This window comes from Crotalus tigris, unplaced genomic scaffold (assembly GCF_016545835.1).
Source record: "Crotalus tigris isolate CLP2741 ecotype Arizona unplaced genomic scaffold, ASM1654583v1 scf7180000024345.2110221, whole genome shotgun sequence".
Classification (NCBI taxonomy): Eukaryota; Metazoa; Chordata; class Lepidosauria; order Squamata; family Viperidae; genus Crotalus; species Crotalus tigris.
Window position 1 is genome coordinate 929,234 of NW_024100514.1, and position 20,326 is coordinate 949,559.

Here is a 20,326-nt window from a genome sequence, read left to right on the forward strand (position 1 = left end):
CAAGGATCACGTGATCAGCTTTTGCAACCTTCTGGCAAGCAAAGTCAGTTGGGAAGCCAGATTCACTTAAGAATGGTGTTACTAACAGCTTAACAGCTATGGCAAGAAAGCTTGTAAAATGGGACAAAACTCACTTAACAAATGTCTTGCTTAGCAACAAAAATATTGGGGTCAATTATGGTCGTAAGTCAAGGACTAGTTACGTAGGGCACTCTTTCCCAAACTTGGCATTTTCTAGATGTGTGGATTTCTGATTGAGTTTCTTCTGAGAAGTTTAGGAATCAAAATTCACGTAACTGAAGAGGTTTGGGAGATGGATGGATGAGTAGATGGGCTTCATACAGTTCTCAGCTATAGAAAGGACAAATCTTATGGATTTATAGTATACAGTCAGCAGCAGATAGCATGTGGGAAAAAAGACTGCTAGTTCCTTGCTGCCATTATTGAAAGTCAGCAATTAAGCCATCATTTGCTAAGCCAATTAACTGATTGCAGGAGGGAAACGAATGGTCAAATCATTGGTTTCTTACTGCTAATCATATTGTAATGGGCACATGATTTTTCTTAGAATTTTGTAAAGGCGTATTTTGGTTGCCTGTTCTTATTCACTCTGTTTCAATACAGCCCTTTGTTTAAAAGCCTATAGGTGCTTTTATTTATTTCTTAAGCCTTTCTCCATAAATAAATTAGAGCGCTCTCTGCCCTTCCTCAGATCTGTAGAAACCATACCCACATTTTCTTTGTAGTTCCCATTGCCAATCCCTATCCTTTGTTCCATTTCCTTTGTTCCTAATCATTGCAGCTGTTGATTTCTTCCAGGCAATGGTGACAACACCTAACAGATTTTATCAGCTCTGAGATTGCTCGTGGATGGCATCACTAGTATAACAAGGATGTAGTACGCTTGTCTCATCCTTTGGCTAGGAACAAGAGGAAGGCAACTTCATAGGGACACAACAGAAGAATATGTTAGAAAGATGTTGGTGCCAAGGTTATGTGACATGAGAACATAACCCTTGCTCGGGTTTGACAATATTTACAGTAGGGTTTCTAAGACTGAACACAAAAAAAAATCAAACACCTGCCAAAATCCAAATATATGTTTGGAAATTGTATGGTGTGTCAATCCTTAGTCTCTGATGGTTCCATAACCTTTTCAGCTTAATTTAATATTAAAGGCCCATTTTTCTTCATGTGATGTGGTACATTTCAAACCAGCATGTAACTTGGATAAAGCTTTTTTCTTTGCAATATTTTTATTAGAGATTTTAACATTTATAAAATACAAACTAAAAAAAAGAAGAAAAGATAGGAAGAAAGTAAATAGAAGGTACAGAAAAGAAAAAGTGAAAGGAAAGAATGTTTAAAGAAGTGACTACTGATCTTCATTACAGTAGACACAAGCAAACTCTCCCCCCCCCCCAAAAAAATTAGGTTACATACAGTAGATCATTGTGAAGATAGTTGAGCTCTTCCAAAGACTGCAGTCATCATACAGGGAAGAAAAACAAGAAGGGCGACCCTTGCCTCCACGGGCTATACCTTCTGCAGAATCCACCAAGAACAGAACACCAAGTCTGTCTTTCCCTCATATTTTAACTCCATGCTGGATTCAGCTTCCTATTCCATCTTTCAAATGCAGATATCCCCTCAGAGCTTCTAGTGCCTCTAACATTTCCTCTGTTTCTAGCTCTAGTTGATTATTATATCACCTTAGGACTTTTCCATTTAGCCACTAGATGTCTCCCCAAATGGTCTTCACCAAAATCTCAGAAGCTTTCTGGCAATGATCCACATTTATCTGACCCACACGCCTTCCACGGGGCAGTGTCAGAATTGGCCTTTCAGTCTGCACCACACCTCCTGTTCCCATTTCTGCTTCATCATGTTTGTTTTTGGATAATAAAAATAGCTGCTAGTCACCATGGCTACATAATTGTAGGGAGGGAAAGCAGCCAAGGAGGTAAGGGGTGCCATGAGGCAGACATTCCCACTAATGGGAAAATGACCTGCCTTTAAGCTGCCAGGAAGATCCAGTGAAAAGGAAAACAACTGATGAACTAGAACTAATTTGAAGCAAATTGGGTAGTTGGTCCAATGGTGGCAGGAATAGGCTCAGAGGGGTATGGCGCCTGTTCAGGAATTGGCACCAATCCCCAAGATCCAGAAATTCTTATCAGGACCTTCCCTGGCATATTATTATATTATACTGTACTGCAATCAGCCATAGCAGAAATTTCATTTGGCTAGACACTATATCTGAGCAAAACTCCTTTTTGTGAATTGGGAATGGAGATTTATGCTTCCTGAACAGAAATGGATAGTTGCAAATGTCATATCCCTGGATGGAAGCCGCCGACCTTGTTTTTGGTCAATTTAAAACATGAGATTTCGTGTGCTAAAAATGTTATTTTTTGTTTCAGTCAGGACTGGCAAAACTACCTGTTGTCTGTTTTGTCTTTTATCAGGAATGGAGCATCATTAGTTGCCATTCCAATGGAATAGCCACTCAGTAGGGGAGATGTCAATCCACTTTACATAAAGAACATGTAAAGTGTAGCCTTTTAGACTGGCTCTAGATACCACCTTCAGAGCCTATAATTATCTAGCGGAAGCAGTATCATCTGTAAAACAACAGACAGCACAATTTTGTCTTTCTCTGGCAAATCCAGACCCCACTCCAAGGCCTTTGTCATTACGTTGCTTTGCCAACAGTATCCAATATCAACCCAACTCAACTGTTAATGAACCACAGAGATACTGTCAATCATATGGGGCAAAAACTCAACCTGAGTGAAGCCTATTTCTGGGTTACGCCTCTTTAATCTAAACAAACTGTCATGGTAGCCTGAATTAACCTCAAATGTACCTGATTCAACTCCTAAATCATGCCTAATTCATTCTTAAATGTTCTTCTGACTAAGGAAAGCTTTCCACAGTCCCCCCCCCCCTCAGGAAAGCGATCTATCTATGGCAGTTTTCAAAGGTCCGAAAGTCTGTAATGTCTTTTCTCAATAGTAGCTACTATTAATGACATCTAAAAACTTGGTGTTTCTCCTGATGTTCCACAACTGGCTCTTCCAGAAGGACAAACTTTCTTTTCCCTGCCCCCCCCCACCTCAGTCCACTGCTTTGAAAGATTAGCTGTAAAAATCCATATCAGCACCAACAGTTAGGTTTCCTCTGCTCTGCCCTCAGTAGGTTGCTCAGATTATGAAGAGACAGGTTGCTCGAAAAATGATTTAAAAAAAGAAACTTGATAGCACACACTTGGAAAGTTTCCCTTAGAAAGAAACTGAAGTAATTTCCACACCAGTAATTTATAATATGTTCTAAAATCACCCAATCATTATTGTGCCAAAATAATAGTAATGAAGACAAAATAATAGTGGCGAGGACAGGCTGTATATCACTTCACAATAGTTGGTGCTGCTATGAGTCACAAGTGTGGAAATGACCTATAACTAATTCATCAACCTACATTCTTCCCATGAACAAAATAACAAAATTAATACTTGTAGCCGTATTCCGGAGGGATTTTGTATGGAAGAGAGAGAGATTCGGATAGGGAGTGGGAGACTTCAGCTGGATTGAAAGCTGGGGGGGGGGGGATAAGAATTATAAGCAGAATCAGTTAGGACAGTGTTTCTTGAACTTTCTGCAATCATGGATCACTAAATAAATATATATATTTAACCCCAACCCTAACCCTAACCCCTAACCCTAACATGTGGGGACTTCTCAATTAAACAAAGCCCCCTTCCTTCATTTTCCTATTTAAGGGCAAAGTAATTCACTGTTTGGTGATAGGGTAGTTGTATTTGTAGATTCCTTCCTGTTCCATTGCATCCCCTGACCCTTCTCAGCCAAATTTTGCATCAAGTGTCCAATACGAAAGTATTGAATAATATTATGTACCCAATAACAGCAACTCTTAGCACCAATTTCTGCTACTCAATAATGTTCCTCAGGAGAAATCATCTTAGGGATAACGGATCCCCAAGTTCACTAAATCTTAATAACTGCATTTGCTGTTTGCATTTTCTTTTGGGGTCACTTGTGCAAAATCTGTTTCATTTGGACTCACAGTTAATAACTGTGACCATTGTCAGTTTTAGGAGTCCTGTTGCTGCTTGTATTATCACCTGCACGCTACAAGTTCAGTTTATAGATATTGATCCATTGCCACAAAGCATCTGCAAAGTTCAGGAAATGAGAGGCAGGGCTAAAGCAGAGAGCTGGTTCTGATGTGGCTGGTTGATTGGCAGTGACCATGGCGAGGCTTTGGTGAACCAATGGTTAGGGAATGAGATGCAAGATGCTTTATTATTTATTCATTTATTAACAAAATGTATGTTTTGTTTAATCCAACCAAGTTTATAAATAATAATTTTAGTAGTTAAAGATGCTGAACTTGTCAGTTGGAGAACTGAGTTCAAGATCTAAGGGCTGCGCAATGGGATGAGCTCCCATTCTTGCGCCAGCTCCTGCTCACCTAGCAGTTTGAAAGCAGTTTGAAATGCAAGTAGATCAATCGGTACCACTTTGGTGGGACGGCAACAGCATTCCGTGTGCCTCAGCAAACAGTCACGTTGGCCATATGACCACGGAAATGTCTTTGGACAACGCTGGCTCTCTTGGCTGAGAAATAGGGATGAGCACCATCCCCTAGAGTCAGATATGACTAGACAGGGGAAGCCCGTCCACATATGGACAGGGGAAACCTTTACATGGACAAAATAAGAGAATCTGGCATTGATGGAATGCTGCTACAGCAGCAGACCTAATGAGAAGGGATATATAAAGTTTATGGGGGAACTATGGATGGACAGAAGACGTGCATTCACACTAACTTAGGATCAGCTAGTTACTCAACACTTCAACATAGTGAAAGGAAGTTGCTTTCCCAACTTGAGAAGACCAACTAAACTTTACATCGCATGCTCAAGAAGACTCAAAAGAACAACTGAATGTGCAGCCAATCCCTGAAGCTGGAACGTAACTACCACCCCTTCCATTAAACAGCATAACAGTGACATGAGGCACAAGATCATGGATAAACTAGTTAGAATCAACCCTTGAAACTGGTTACCAAGGCTCAGAAGAGAAGTACCATCTGATAGATCCAGTGTCAGGTCTTCAAGCATTTTCTCTCAGTAAACCTATATCTCAGGACTCCTACCCATGAATGGGTTTATTTATTTCATTTATTTATTTGAATCCTGCATGTATTATTTTTGTAAATAACTCAAGAAAGTGAATACGCCTTCCTCTTCTTGTTTTCACCACAAAAACAAACTGGTGAAATGGGTTGAGCAGAGAGAGAGCATTACTGGCCCAAAGTTACCCAGCTGGTTTTCATGGATCAGGTGGAACTAGAACTCACATAGGCCTGATTTCTAGCCTGGTGCCTGAACTACTAGACCAAACTGGTTGGCTGTCATTTACTATTCTGTACTTGTCATTGGCGTGTTTACCAGCAGTTGGTCTGCTTTTTTAGCATTTGGTGCAGAGGTTAATTTAGTATAATATTAAGAAATGCAAATGAAATCATTCAAATTTTTGTTATTTTCTTTTTTATTCTGGATGGAATCCAGTCAAGCTGTTCTGGTAATGGAGCTGCTTCCTTCAGTGGAAGCAGCGCATTGGGCCAGGTTGTGGGATGAGCCTCTTGATGTTCTGTGAGCGCACTAGATGATTGTGTGTGTGTGAGAGAGAGGGGGGGAGGGGGGGAGAAAGATTTGAGTTAGTGTTCAATATGAATGAGTGGCTGCCTGGGTTGTTTCCTGTAATTTTCTTGGCAAGGTTTTAGAAGTGATTTGTCATTGCCTTCTTTCGAGGGTTGAGTATGTGTGTCTGGCTCAAGATCACCCTATTGTCTTTATGCCTAATGCAGAGCTAGAAGTCACTGTCTCCCCCATTTCTAGCCTAGTGCCTTAACCACTACCATAGACCAAATGAGCTCTTTTTAATTGCTATCAAAGTGTTCATTGTTGTTTGATCACAAGTTATTTTATTGTTTGTGTCAGGTGTGAGTGGGTAACCATATAAACTAAAGTTAAGAAATAAATGAAAAATAAATAACATGAAGAAGAGGGATGATTGGGGGAATAAGACTTTTCCCATGCAGTCTGCCTAGACCAGTGATGGCAAACCTTTTAGAGACTGAGTGCCCAAACTGCAACCCAAAACCCATTTATTTATCGCCGGGTTCCAGGTGGGCATGGCCCACTGGGTGGGTGTGGCTGTGGTGGTCATGGCAGATTGGGTGGGTGTGGCCAAGGTAGGTGTGATCACATCGATGTTGCTCGTGGGGAGGGGCACCTGTGGGAGCCGGGCAGGGTTGGGGGAGATCCAGGGGGTCTCTGGCAGGTCAGGCGGTGGGCAGGAGGCTCGTTCTGCTGGGTGAGGCAAGGCAAGGCAGGGGTGCCATTGTCACAGGGCAAGGTGAGGCAGGGGCTGGGGCGGCTGCTGCCTGACACACAGGGGCCAATGAGTGCATGGGTGCTGGGATGCATCTGGCCATGTGGGACCTTGGTGAGTTAGCAGGTGGCTGGTTGAAGAGGGATGGTTGCCATCTCTGGGGCATGGTGCGTGTGCCCACAGAGAGGGCTCTGAGTGCCGCCTCTGGCACGCGTGCCATAGGTTCGCCACCACTGCCCTAAACCACCTGGGCCAGATTTGGAGGAGATCCTAAAATGCTGCAGCAGCAGAAGAAAGGAGTAGGGTGAGGAGAAAAGCTTATGACATATCTCTAATTAACAAATTCAAATACAATGGAATACATCAGTCAAAGAGTGTAGCATCCATCACTTTCCATACCACATCAATTTCCTATTTCATTTACAGTTGGTTCACTATCATTTCTATTGTTGAAGGACAGCCCCTTTGGATTGCTCAGGTTTTCTCTTATATTAACCCCTAAGTTATGCTCTCAAGGAAGTTGTTCCATCAACTGAAACAATCCTTCTATGAAAAAATAATGCTGGATATTTAGAACCATCAAGTGAAAGATAAGTAATACGTTATACAATTACACAATGACCTAGTACAGTTTTTTGCAATCTAGTATGTTTTGGACTACAAGTCCATCACCTTTACCTAGTTTAAGGACATATCAAATAAATGCAAATCAAAACATACAATCATGTAATTTTTTGATTAATCAAATCAGGTATATTCTATTAATCCAAGCAGATTTCTTTGGTGGCTAACATCCTGTTCAAATGCATTGGATGAATGGATCCAGTGTAATAGTTTTGGGGGAAAAAACAGATTGGGATGATTCCTGAAACTAATATCATGAACATTTTTCCTCTTTTCCAGTGTTCACTATCAATAAAGTTTCACTCCAGGCTTTTCCACAAAATAAAGTGCGCAATGGAAACCCACTCATCCTCAACTGTTCTGTGGATATTAGCAAGAATGAACATTTCCGACTGAATTACACGTTTTCATTTTTCAAGGATGATGAACTCCTGTTCACTAACACAATTGAACAAGACAGCGCCCATTATACGATCTCACAGGCTAGATTTTCTTCTTCAGGAGTCTATGAATGTTCATTAAGTGTTGAGGAGAAAAAAAAATCTAGTAATCCTTTGACCATTAAAGTTGAAGGTAGGTGTCTCTTCATTCTTTGAAGGAACAACTTGTTGTTGTTGTTGTTGTTGTTGTTGTTGTTGTTGTTGTTGTTGTTGTTGTTAATTGTGAAGTCGCGTCCGACCCATCGCGACCCCATGGACAATGTTCCTTCAGGTCTTCCTGTCCTCTACCATCTTCTGGAGTCCATTTAAGTTCACACCTACTGCTTCAGTGATTCCATCCAGCCTTGTCCTTTATGGATAAGAAAGATTAAACACAATTTTTCCTTTTAGTTTTACCACAGTTCTTTTTTCTAATTTTTCCTTCTTTATTCATTTTCTTATCTTTTTCTTTTCTTTTCTTTCTGCTTGATTCCAGAAAATCTTTTTCTTGTATTATTTTTCATTTTCTTTACTTAACATATTTTAGCCTTTTTCCTGAAAAGCACCCTTATCACTTATGTGCCATGCTTTTCATAGTCACATCTTCTGGTGTTTTTCTGTGGATAAAGCTTCTCTTGTATAAAATTCTATCTGTCTATTTGTCTGGACTGCAGATTTCTATGCTGCTTTCAACCTGCAAATCCTTTTATTCTACCATTTAGTGTTATAAAGTTCCAAAGCAACAAAACAGCCTTTCCCAACTCTGCGCTACAAAGAAGAAATCCAAAGAGGCTTTGCAACACTCCAGTGGCATTTGACTCTAATCCATAAAGAAGCCATGACATACAAGATGGCTTTCTTTAGATGATCCATTTCCCAGATAAAGTGGTACTTTTTTCACTTTATCAAAAAGATCTCTCTTTGTCAGTTGCTATTTGCCTCTTTGGGCTGTTTTTTAAATCTTGCCTTTATTATTTTTATAAATAACTCAAGGCAGTGAACATACCTAATGTTTCTTCCTTCTATTTTCCCCACTACAAGAATCCTGTGAGGTTAGCTGGGCTAAGAAAGAGAGTGACTGCCCCAAAGTCATCCATCTGGATTTTTATGTCCAAAAATGGCACTAGAACTCACAGTCCCTTTTTTTCTAGCCATGTGCCTTAACTAACATGGTTCTCCAGTTTGTTACAACTTGTCATAACTTATAATTTGTTATAACAAAAAACATCAAGAAAAAAAGAACTTTAGAAGATCCTTTGGAAGAAAAGATCCAGGATCCTAGGCCTCCTTTTTCAGAACTGAGAAAAAGCAGCTTGATCTTGCAATTTTTCATGTATTATCACATGAAAATCCCAAGATCAAGCTGTTTAAAGTGGCTGCCAGCTTGCCACTTGCAAAGATATATCTTAATTCATGATTGTTTCTCTGTTTTGAAGGCATAATGAAGCCAATATTGAGTGTCCAGAGAACAGCAGTGATGGAAGGTGAAAATGTACTTTTACGCTGTGAGGTGCCAGAAGAAAAGCCACCTTTTTTTTTCACATTTTATAAAACTGCACAGTTGGCAAATGGAGTTGTACATGAGAGGAAACGAAGTTCGCAACGTGAAAATTTTGTTGAGTTAGAATTCCCCATCGATGCTGGAGACAATATTTTATATTTTGAATGTGCTGTCCAGATGAATTCAGAGGCAGGACGTGAAATCTCAGAGCGTAGTAACCGAACAATTGTCACCGTTACCGGTAAGTTAGTTAGACTTTTGCTTTCAAAACTAATAATTAAAATTATGCTTTTTGATTTTGTTTAAAAAAATGCTGCAAACTGAGTTGTAAATTCCTGTTATCCCAAATAAACACATTCTCATGGTAAGCCCAAACATTTTTTTCACACTTTAAGGAATCACTTAGTAATAGTTCTTTCTACATCTCATACATTTTGTCAACTTGGCTTTCAGGAGCCAACACAAAAGTTAAATCAATGAAATATTCCTAAATGTCAAATCAATTAAATATCCTTAAATATTTCTAAAAATCAAATCAATGAAATATTCCTAAAATCAATGAAGTATTCCTAAAAATGAAACCTATGAATGATCCAGTTTTCTAGGTGATAGTGTGTCAGGGAATTGTGCAGCAGCTGTCCAGATAAAGTCGGGGACACTAACAAAAACTTGTAGTTTTTTAGATATATAAATATATTTATCATTCAAATTTACAGCAGTCTTTGTCACCATCCAGAAATAAACAATACAAGGTAGTCAGGAACCCAGGAACATCATGAGGTAAATTAAACAGTATACAGAACACTCAGAAGAAAAAAGGAGGGAAAAAAGGGAAACTCCCCCTTTATACTTACAGCAACCAATCATAGCGTAGATTGCCTCATGCATGAATCAGCACTCTCTAATTAACTATAACTGTGTGTTCTAGCCTAGTGTACACTTTACTGTTCCAGCTACTAAATTCAATATCCTAACATATTGATAAATAATTGCTATGCCAGATGGATCTTTGAATCAACAAGGCGGTTTTCAAATTCTCTGTCAGAGATATTCCAAGCATGTTGGCTGACTCATGATTGAAAGTACAAGAACTGCCAAAAGCACTGGTTCTGGATTATCTCTGATGCTGACTGTCATATATTTTAAAATCAATTAAAGGTTTTTGTCAAATTCCTGTTTATAGAAGGCTTTTGAACAGAAATAAATGTCAAAGTATCTAAGTCCTCAAAGATCATTACAGAAAACAAAATAACCATTAGTCTTGTGACATCTTAAAGAGTTACCACTTCATTTGTACAACTTTGTTAGATATCTGCTGTTTTGTCTTGAGAAACTAATACTATGTATGCATTTTTGTATCCCCCTGCAATTGATATTTTTTGCATGGATCGGCTGATTAATACAGGCTGTGATAAGAATGTCACCATTTTTAACCCAGGGAGCTAAAGGATACTGCATACCAATACTGTTTTCACTCCAACAACTGTTTTCAACCATTCCACAATTGCTCTTTTTGTTACCGATGTGAGACTTGAAAGCATCTCATGAGCTTATGGGTTTGCTCTCAAGTTGACCAATGGGCAGCACCAAACACCACCACCACCCCAGTTGTTTCACCTTTTCCCTGTGTTTCTAGTGATTTCTAAGTTATGTATGTGCCTACTGTTCCAGGGAGCTACACTGTTGCTCTTCAACTCCACTAAAAGAGCAGCAAAGAATAGGGTGAGGAGCACAGTGGCTTGCATAGTTAGGATGCTGGGCTGGAGATTAGAAAGCCCTCATTTGAGACCTGAGTGCTACCATGGGGTGGGGTTGAGTTCCTGTCCTTTGCTCCAACTCCTGCTGGGGACATGAAAGGAGCTCCCTACTGGGTGTCCCCTGAGCAATGGTGATGTCACCGGCTAAATCTTTCATACTGTTGAATTGTCTCCATAGTCATTTCTTTTGCACCCCAAAAGAGTGAGAATTTAATTGGCTCTGCTGCCTTATAGACACAACCACATGTATTTTTGTGCATGCAAAGCTGACCTAGAAGTAGTGGAGATGCTGCCGTTAGAGGACCCCAACTCAGATATTTCATCCAAATTTGCAATTATTTTGTTCAAGTCTGTTCACCATCATGAAGCAGCAGAGATGGAATTTTATGAAAAGGTCTTAATGCAATTTGTTTTTAGAACATCGTGTATGTTCATTAATAATCTCACCAGCGTGAGAATAAATTCAACAGGGGTACAGAATTATGAATGGTCTTTTTTGTTTAAGCCCATGCAGTGCTCTGGATTTAAAGATAAAATGGTGCTTTAGATCATACTTTGACCTAGCAGCATCCGTGTGTGTGTGTGTGTGTGTGTGTGTGTGTGTGTGTGTGTGTGTATGTGTGTGTGTGCGCGTGAGAGAAAGAGAGAGAGAGGGAGAGGGAGAGAGGGAGAGAGAGCAGGCAAGATAGTGATTATCCCTTGTCCCTTTTGGATATGCATCAATGTTCCATACATGTACAAAGGAGTGGGACTTTCATTACACAGTTGCAACTACTATCTCACCATACATGCACACACACATTCTCACACAGATGCCATTTGACAGCAAGTCCTTAAACCAAATGTATATTTTCCCAGAGTCTCAACAATCTCAAGAAAGAAATAATAGTACAGCCCTGCTACCTACAGTATAAATAATAATTATTTTTACTTTCTATAGCTTATTTAATCTTTACTTTTATCCTCCCCACCCTTCCCTTTCCTCAGATTCCTTTATATGGATAATACTACATATATCTGAAGAAGTGGACTATAGTCAATGACATCTTAAATTCTTAGTTAGCTTATAAGGTGTGTGAGAAGTTTTATATCCAAATATATTTTTATTTTTTATACTGTTTCCATCTTCCCCTTAAAATATTAACAGTCAAGCTGAAACTAAGTTAAACAAAAATTAGCAAACTTCCTCAAATAAGTTATCCAGATCTAATCCACATATCAAAGGATAAGGTCTGCAAACAATTAGGTGTCCCAGAGGAACTGCATGTTCACAAGAATAAACATACCTACACAAACATACACACACACATGCCCCTCAAGTGCCACTCTAGAATCCGCACATGATACCCCGCACAAGCTCCCCCTATAAAAATTTGCTGCTGAACCCCATTTCTCTGCAGCCTGCCCTTAAATGCAAACTGTTTTGCTTTTAGGAATAAATATTTCTTCTTTCCTCATAGCTGTCCAGATCTCAGTTTTATTTATTCTTGCACAGCCCTAACTCAAGTTGGAACTCCAAATTATTCTTCTGACAGTTGCCCACAAGACCCAAACTCAGGTTTTTGCTTTAGCAGAGTAACGTAGCCACCTCTCTGGAATCTTTCCATAGGCTGGGTTTTTTTAAATTATGACAATTTGCTTCTTTTTTGGCAGAACCATTTTCTGTTCCTAAAATAACTATCGACCCACCACAGAATATTACCGAAGGGGATAAGATCTGTATAACGTGTTCGACAGTCCTACTTCGCCAGGATCAAACTGAAATTATCTTGCAGAAAAACAAAACAATTCTGAATAGCACGAAGGGCAGAGAGACCCTAACATATTGCAAGATAGTCAAGATGGAAGACAATGGCAATTATATGTGCAAAGTGGAGCACGGAAGTGTATCTAAAACTGACAAAGAAGAACTTGTGGTGGCTGGTAAGAGATTTCTCCATCTTGCTTTAATAACTCACAGCCCGACCTTAGCCTATGCTTTCACTAATTATGGGGTGGGATATCTACTTTTTCAAGGTATGAAATTATCATTTGGGTGAGTTCTAGTCAGAGCAACCTCATGATGTCCTATGATGTCCTTCACACCTTGTGAAATTGCTTCAGGTGAACTCAGCAGAAAATAAGGCAGTGTCTGAACACACATGTCTTTCCTCACGTTTTATGTATAGCAGGATTGGGGAATCATGTACCACAGTTCTGGAAATAAACACCGAAGGTGTTGCTTGGTTTTTAGGCAAGCTGTAGGATACTAAGACAACGTTGCCTTGCCTAAGAATAAGACAGTTGAGTCCTTCAGCCCACTATTAATCCACTTGAAACCTTGGGAAGGGCGCAATAGATAATAACATTTATCAGGAGGATTTTTCTAACCCAGAAATAGCACTCAGGATGCTTTTCAGCCATCACATGGAGTCTGTGGGCAAATAATGAATTACTCTAATGTAGTGCGTACCTTAGACTTGCTTCAGGTGAACCCAGGGCCTTCTATGATAGGGTAGCATTACAGTGCAGATAGTCTTTGACTTACAATTTACCATTTGTTTACTGATCATTCGAAGTTACAACGGCAGTGAAAAAAGTGACTTATGACCAGTTTTCACACTTGCATCACCGTCGCATCAACATCCCCATGGTCACAGAATCAAAATTTGGACTCTTGGCAACTGGCATGTATTTATGACAGTTGCACTGTCCCGGGGTCATGTGATCATTATTTGTAACCTTCCCAGCTGACAAGCCAATGGAGGAAACCAGATTTGCTTAATGACTGCATGATTCACTTAACAGCTGCAGTGATTTGCTTAACAACTATGGCAAAAAAAGTTGTAAAATGGGGCAAAACTCACTTAACAGCTGCCTTGCTTAACAATGGAAATTTTGGGCTCAGTTGAGGTTGTAAGTTGAAGACTCTTGAAGGTCAATGACTATTATAATGTTTGTAGTTTAATGTATTTTACATTAAATACATTTTAGCAAACGGAGGGCAAATATTTAAGATTTAAGTTTATGTTTTTTTCCAGTAATGTGCTACAGTATTATTTTTATTTTTTCTGTTATTGTTCCCATTGTACTGTGGGTGTCTTTTTAGAAGAACACATAAACATTAAATCAAATTTCCTGGAAGAAACGAAAGCCACCTTCCAGTCATTTGGCAGTGAGTAAGTGAACAAACAAGTGCATTTAGCATTCTTAGAGCGAAAGTGAATCATACCAGTTTCCTGACAATGACAGGTGAAAATTAGACCCAGAGAAAAATGCTGAAAGGGTAGCACTGGGACCAGCATCGCCCATGCATGAAATTTAAATTTTATAATTTTGTTGTTGTTGTTGTTAATTGCGAAGTCGTGTCCGACCTGTCGCGACCCCATGGACAATGTTCCTCCAGGTCTTCCTGTCCTCTACCATCTTCTGGAGTCCATTTAAATTCACACCTACTGCTTCAGTGACTCCATCCAGCCATCTCATTCTCTGTCGTCCCCTTCTTCTATTGCCCTCAATCTTTCCCAGCATTAGGCTCTTCTCCAGTGAATCCTTCCTTCTCATTAGGTGGCCAAAGTACTTGAGTTTCAACTTCAGGATCTGGCCTTCTAAAGAGCAGTCGGGGTTGATCTCTTCTAGGACTGACCGGTTTGAACGCCTTGCAGTCCAAGGGACTCGCAGGAGTCTTCTCCAGCACCATAGTTCAAAGGCCTCAATTCTTTGGCGCTCAGCCTTTCTTATGGTCCAACTTTCACAGCCATACATTGCAACTGGGAAAACCATGGCCTGGACTATACGCACTTTTGTTGGCAGGGTGATGTCTCTGCTTTTTAGTATGCTGTCTAGATTTGCCATAGCTTTCCTCCCCAGGAGCAAGCGTCTTTTAATTTCTTGGCTGCAGTCCCCATCTGAGGTGATCTTTGAGCCCAGAAAAATAAAATCTGTCACTACCTCCATTTCTTCCCCATCTATTTGCCAGGAATTGAGAGGGCCGGATGCCATGATTTTGGTTTTCTTAATGTTGAGTTTCAAGCCAACTTTTGCACTCTCCTTCTTCACCCGCATCAAGAGGCTCTTTAGTTCCTCTTCACTTTCTGCCATTAGAGTGGTATCATCTGCATATCTTAGGTTGTTGATATTTCTCCCGGCAATCTTAATTCCAACTTTTGATTCATCTAGCCCTGCCTTTCTCATGATGTGCTCTGCATATAAGTTAAATAGGCAGGGCGACAGTATACAGCCTTGCCGGACTCCTTTTCCAATTTTGAACCAATCAGTGGTTCCGTGTTCGGTTCTCACTGTTGCTTCTTGACCCGCATATAGGTTTCTCAAGAGACAAATGAGATGGTCTGGTACTCCCATCTCTTTAAGAACTTGCCACAATTTGTTGTGATCCACACAATCAAAGGCTTTTGCATAGTCAATGAAGCAGAAGTAGATGTTTTTCTGGAACTCCCTAGCTTTCTCCATGATCCAGCGTATGTTGGCAATTTGATCTCTGGTTCCTCTGCCTCTTCGAAATCCTGCCTGTACTTCTGGTAGTTCTCGATCCACATACTGCTGGAGTCTAGCTTGTAGGATTTTAAGCATAACTTTACTAGCATGTGAAATGAGTGCAATGGTGCGATAGTTTGAACATTCTTTGGCATTGCCTTTCTTTGGAATTGGAATGTAAACTGACCTTTTCCAATCCTGTGGCCACTGTTGAGTTTTCCAAATTTGCTGGCAAATTGAGTGTAGCACTTTTACTGCATCGTCTTTTAAGATTTTGAATAGCTCAGCTGGAATACTGTCACCTCCACTAGCTTTGTTGTTGCTCAGATTTTCTAAGGCCCATTTCACTTCACATTCTAGGATGTCTGGTTCGAGGTCAGTGACCATCTCATTGTGGTTATCTGGGATGTTAAGCTCATTCTTGTATAGTTCTTCTGTGTAGTTTTGCCATCTCTTCTTAATCTCTTCTGCCTCTGTTAGGTCTCTGCCATTTTGGTCCTTTATCATGCCCATCTTTGCATGAAACGTTCCCTTCATATCTCCAATTTTCTTGAAGAGATCTCTGGTCCTCCCTATTCTGTTGTTTTCTTCTATTTCTTTGCACTGTTCATTTAAGAAGGCATTCTTATCTCTTCTAGCTATCTCTTCTAGCTACTCTTTGGAATTCTGCATTCAATTGGGTGTATCTTTCTCTTTCTCCTTTGCCTTTCGCTTCCCTTCTTTCCTCAGCTATTTGCAAAGCTTCCTCAGACAGCCATTTTGCTTTCTTGCATTTCTTTTTCTTTGGGATGGTTTTAGTTGCTACCTCTTGTACAATGTTGCGAACTTCCATCCATAATTCTTCAGGCACTCTGTCTATCAGATCTAAGTTCCTTAAATCTATTTGTCACCTCTACTGTATATTCATCAGGAATATGATTTAGTTCATACCTGAGTGGCCTAGTGCTTTTCCCTACTTTTTTCAATTTAAGCCTAAATTTTGCAACGAGAAGCTCATGATCTGAGCCACAGTCAGCTCCTGGTCTTGTTTTTACTGACTGTATACAGCTTCTCCATCTTTGGCTGCAGAGCACATCGTCAATCTGATTTCTATGTTGACCGTCTGGTGATGTCCATGTGTAGAGCCGTCTCTTGGGTTGTTGGAAAAGAGTGTTTGTTATGACCATCGTATTCTCTTGACAAAATTCTATTAGCCTGTGCCCTGCTTCATTTTTTACTCCAAGGCCAAACTTGCCTGTTATTCCGGTTATCTTTTGGCTTCCTACCTTAGCATTCCAATCCCCCATGATGATAAGGACATCATTTTTTGGTGTTAATTCTATAAGGTGCTGTAGGGCTTCATAGAACCGGTCAATTTCATCCTCTTCAGCACCAGTGGTTGGGGCATAGATTTGGACTATTGTGATATTGAATGGTTTGCCTTGGATTCGAATTGAGATCATTCTGTCATTTTGGGGATTGTATCCCAGTATTGCTTTTCCTATTCTTTTATTGACTATGAAGGCTACTCCATTTCTTCTGAGGGATTCTTGCCCACAGTAGTATACCTGATGGTCATCTGAGTTAAATTCACCCATTCCTGTCCATTTTAGTTCGCTGATTCCTAAGATGTCAATGTTCAGTCTTGTCATCTCTTTTTTGACTACGTCTAGCTTGCCTTGATTCATGGATCTTACATTCCAGGTTCCTATGGAGAAAAAATCTTTACAGCATCGGACTTTCCTTTCACCACCAGATATATCCACAGCTGAGCGTCCTTTCGGCTTTGGCCCAGTCGCTTCATTCTTTCTGGCGCTACTAGTACTAGCCCTCTGCTCTTCCCCAGTAGCATATTGGACACCTTCCGACCTGAGGGGCTCATCTTCCAGCGTCATATCTTTTTCCTTTTAGTACTGTCCATGGGGTTTTCATGGCAAAGATACTGGAGTGGTTTGCCATTTCCTTCTCCAGTGGATCACATTTTGTCAGAACTCTCTGCTATAACCTGTCCGTCTTGGGTGGCCCTGCACGGCATAGCTTATAGCTTCATTGAGTACGCAAGCCCCTTCGCCACGACAAGGCAGTAATCCATAAAGGGGTATAATTTTGTATACTTTGTTAAAACTGCCAGTTATCTCAGTTATAAAGGTAGTGATGTATTATAATATAATAACATTTATATTTCCAGATTCCCAAAAACAAATCTGTTGAATTCTGAATTTAGCCCAATAATAGAGAGACCTGCTATCTTTACCATGTCAAAGATTTGAGGCTTTGCCCGGGGGGGGGGCTGCATGGCTGCCTGAGTGATGCACAGAGAATACTAACATAAATATGCCCCTTTACATAGCACGCAGTAGGAAACCTATGGACTCAACAGCTCCTTTCAATAGATTGCCATTCTCCCATTATTTCTGCAGACTTGAGAATGGCAAATTTCTGTTGTGCAATAAAGCTTCTGTTTTGACTATTAAAAACAGAAAAAGGCAGTTTGGTTTTGTAAGCTGCCAAGAATCATTGAATTGTGGCAGGTCACACATTTAATAGATACGTGCAGTTTGTATCTGGGGTACTAAGATTTGATATCCCATGCATTATACTGATAAGGAAAGGGCTTTGTACGTTGCAGTTACTATGGTTAACCTGTTCCCTCCTATCTTTCATCTCTACAATCACCATACAAATTCCTCCTCACTATAATTCCAATGATGATGATGTTATCCATTCAGTCGTGCCCAACTCTTGGTGATTCTATGGGCCACGTCTCTCCATACCTTCTGATCTCACACAACTTCTTTGAGTTGTTCTATGCTCTAGCTCAGAGGTCCCCAACCCCCGGCCATGGACCAGTACCAGGCTGCGGCATGCCAGCAACTAGGCCGCACAAACAAGGAAAGCCCCATCAACAGGATGCAGGCAGCACACAAAACCACGCACCCTCCAGTCTGTGGAAAAACCTCTCTCCGTGTAACCAGTCCCTGGTGCTCAAAAGAATGGGCACCTCTGCTCTAGCTGGTGTCAGCTTTGATGGTGATAATTCCAGCACTATTAACTTAAATTCCCTGTTTGTTGACAGAAAAGAATCTGTATTTAGAACCGTTATTCAAGACTTTTGAGCATATGCTCCCTCTAATTATTTTAATGATTTTTTTGGTTCTGACAGGGTGGTTCACACTCTGTAAAACTAACATTTGATGACATACCTTAGTGTGTACCTAGTGTCTGAAGGCGGTAGATGTCTTTTCTGGATTGCAACTCATGCAAGCAAGCATGAGTGGATTTGGGGGTGAAGCTAGGTCCGGCGTTGTGCCATTGATAACTCTAGAAGGGTTAGTAATCCCCTCAGGCAGAGTTGGTGTACAATCTGGGGGTCCTCCTGTACTCATGAGTTCTAATCAAGGAATAGTTGGCAGGTATGCCTAAAAGGTAGAAAGGTAAAGTCGTGTCTGACTCTAGGGAGCAGTGCTCATCTTCATTTCTTGGCCAAGAGACCCAGCATTGTCCAAAGACATTTTCCATGGTCATGTGACCACCATGGCTATATGCCAAAGGCACATAGAATGCTGTTACTGTCCCACCATCCCACCAAAGTGGTACTTATTAATCTATTTGCATTTGCATGCTTTCAAACTGCTAGGTGGGCAGGACCTTTGCACAAATCCATCTTATGTGCCAGTTGTGCCTTTTCTTGGATCTGCTTATAGCCTTTCATGCCTTAGTCCAGTGATGGCGAACCTTTTAGAGACCAAGTGCCCAAACTACAACCCAAAACCCACTTATGCATTGTCAGGTGCCGGGTGGGTGTGGCCCATTGACTGGGTGTGGCCCATTGGGTGGGCTTGGCTGTGGTGGTAACGGCAGACTGGGTGAGACTAAAAAGTTCAATCAATCAATTCCAACTTTGCAAGATCTTTTTTTCTCCATGAGAAGTTGAAATTGACTGATTGATTGAACCTTTTTTTTGTATATAGCGGCAGAGGTCTAAAGCGAAAAGGTTTTATAAAACCCAGCTGAAGGCCTAGGACTGGGGCGACAGTGCACATGCCCACAGAGAGGGATCTGGGTGCTGCCTCTGGCACCTGTGCCATAGGTTTGCCGCCACTGCCTTAGTCACTTTCAGATTGAATTATTGCAACATTTTGTCTTGAAAAGCATTTGAATCCCTCAATTGCTCCAGGAAACAATTGGCATGCATAGTATTGAGTACACCTCAAGCTTGATTTAGACTTGTCCACAACTGAGTGTAGGTATCGACGCATACCTACACTACAAAGGGTTGATGGATAAATGTAGGTTGCAGATAGTTGCAGGCGGGCTGATGTGCACACCTGCCAAATCTCAACTATGTGTTGTATGGAGATGCATGTCCTGTATGCTGATTAGTTGATTACTGTTGGGAGGCAGGTGGAAGACAAGTCATATTGTTGTTTGAGTACCCCCTAGCCAGAAAGTTACAATTGACAGAAGTATAATGCCACAGCTATGCAACTGTCTCCAAATAACAGAGACATATGTTCTCTGACTGTAGTAATGCATAAGTCTAAATCATGTCTAAGTTTGTCTATGCAACTCCACTGAGTATAAGGGGCCAGCTATAATTTTTAAGGTCATATATATAGCACAGGGCCAGTTTACTTGCAGAACTGCCTCACCCCTGTTTGCCTGTCCCATCAGAGCACATCTACCTCAGGTCTCCTTGCTTAAACAGTGCCATCTTGCAGGAGCCTAGGAGTTACACCGTCTCTGTGACAGTGTCCATCTTAAGAAACAGTATTCCCCACCCCACCCCAGATCTAAATGGTTCTGACACTTTTGGCCTTTCAGAAGTTTATGAAATCCTGGTTATCCTTCCATCATGAGAACCAGTGTTGAAAGAAAAATCAGTACAGTTCCAAGCCGGGAATAAAAATGGAGGCTGACTGCTTAGGAAAGAAGGTTTTATTGATGAGCAGAACCAGCAACAGCATGCAGTTCTGGGACAGCTGACCAAATGGAATTGAGAGTGGGTGGATTTTTATGGGGCTTTGAGACTTTGAAGTGGAAATGTTTCTGGATTGTGCAATGAGGTGGGTTTTTGTGTCCTTTGCTAGTCTAATGGCTGCGGTTTAATCATATTATGTCCTAAAGGTCACGTCCTGTCCTTGGAATTT

General features: G+C 40.7%; 1 protein-coding gene across 2 annotated transcripts in view; it reads left to right on the top strand.

The window, feature by feature from the left end:
* PECAM1 (platelet and endothelial cell adhesion molecule 1) overlaps positions 1-20,326 on the top strand; it is a 62,022-nt gene that overhangs the window by 5,375 nt on the left and 36,321 nt on the right. For both annotated transcript variants that reach the window (XM_039326771.1, XM_039326772.1), the window contains exons 3-5: positions 7,327-7,620; positions 8,903-9,208; positions 12,378-12,647. In XM_039326771.1, the coding sequence (XP_039182705.1) occupies positions 7,327-7,620; positions 8,903-9,208; positions 12,378-12,647 (870 nt within the window). The remainder of the gene's footprint in view (positions 1-7,326; positions 7,621-8,902; positions 9,209-12,377; positions 12,648-20,326) is intronic.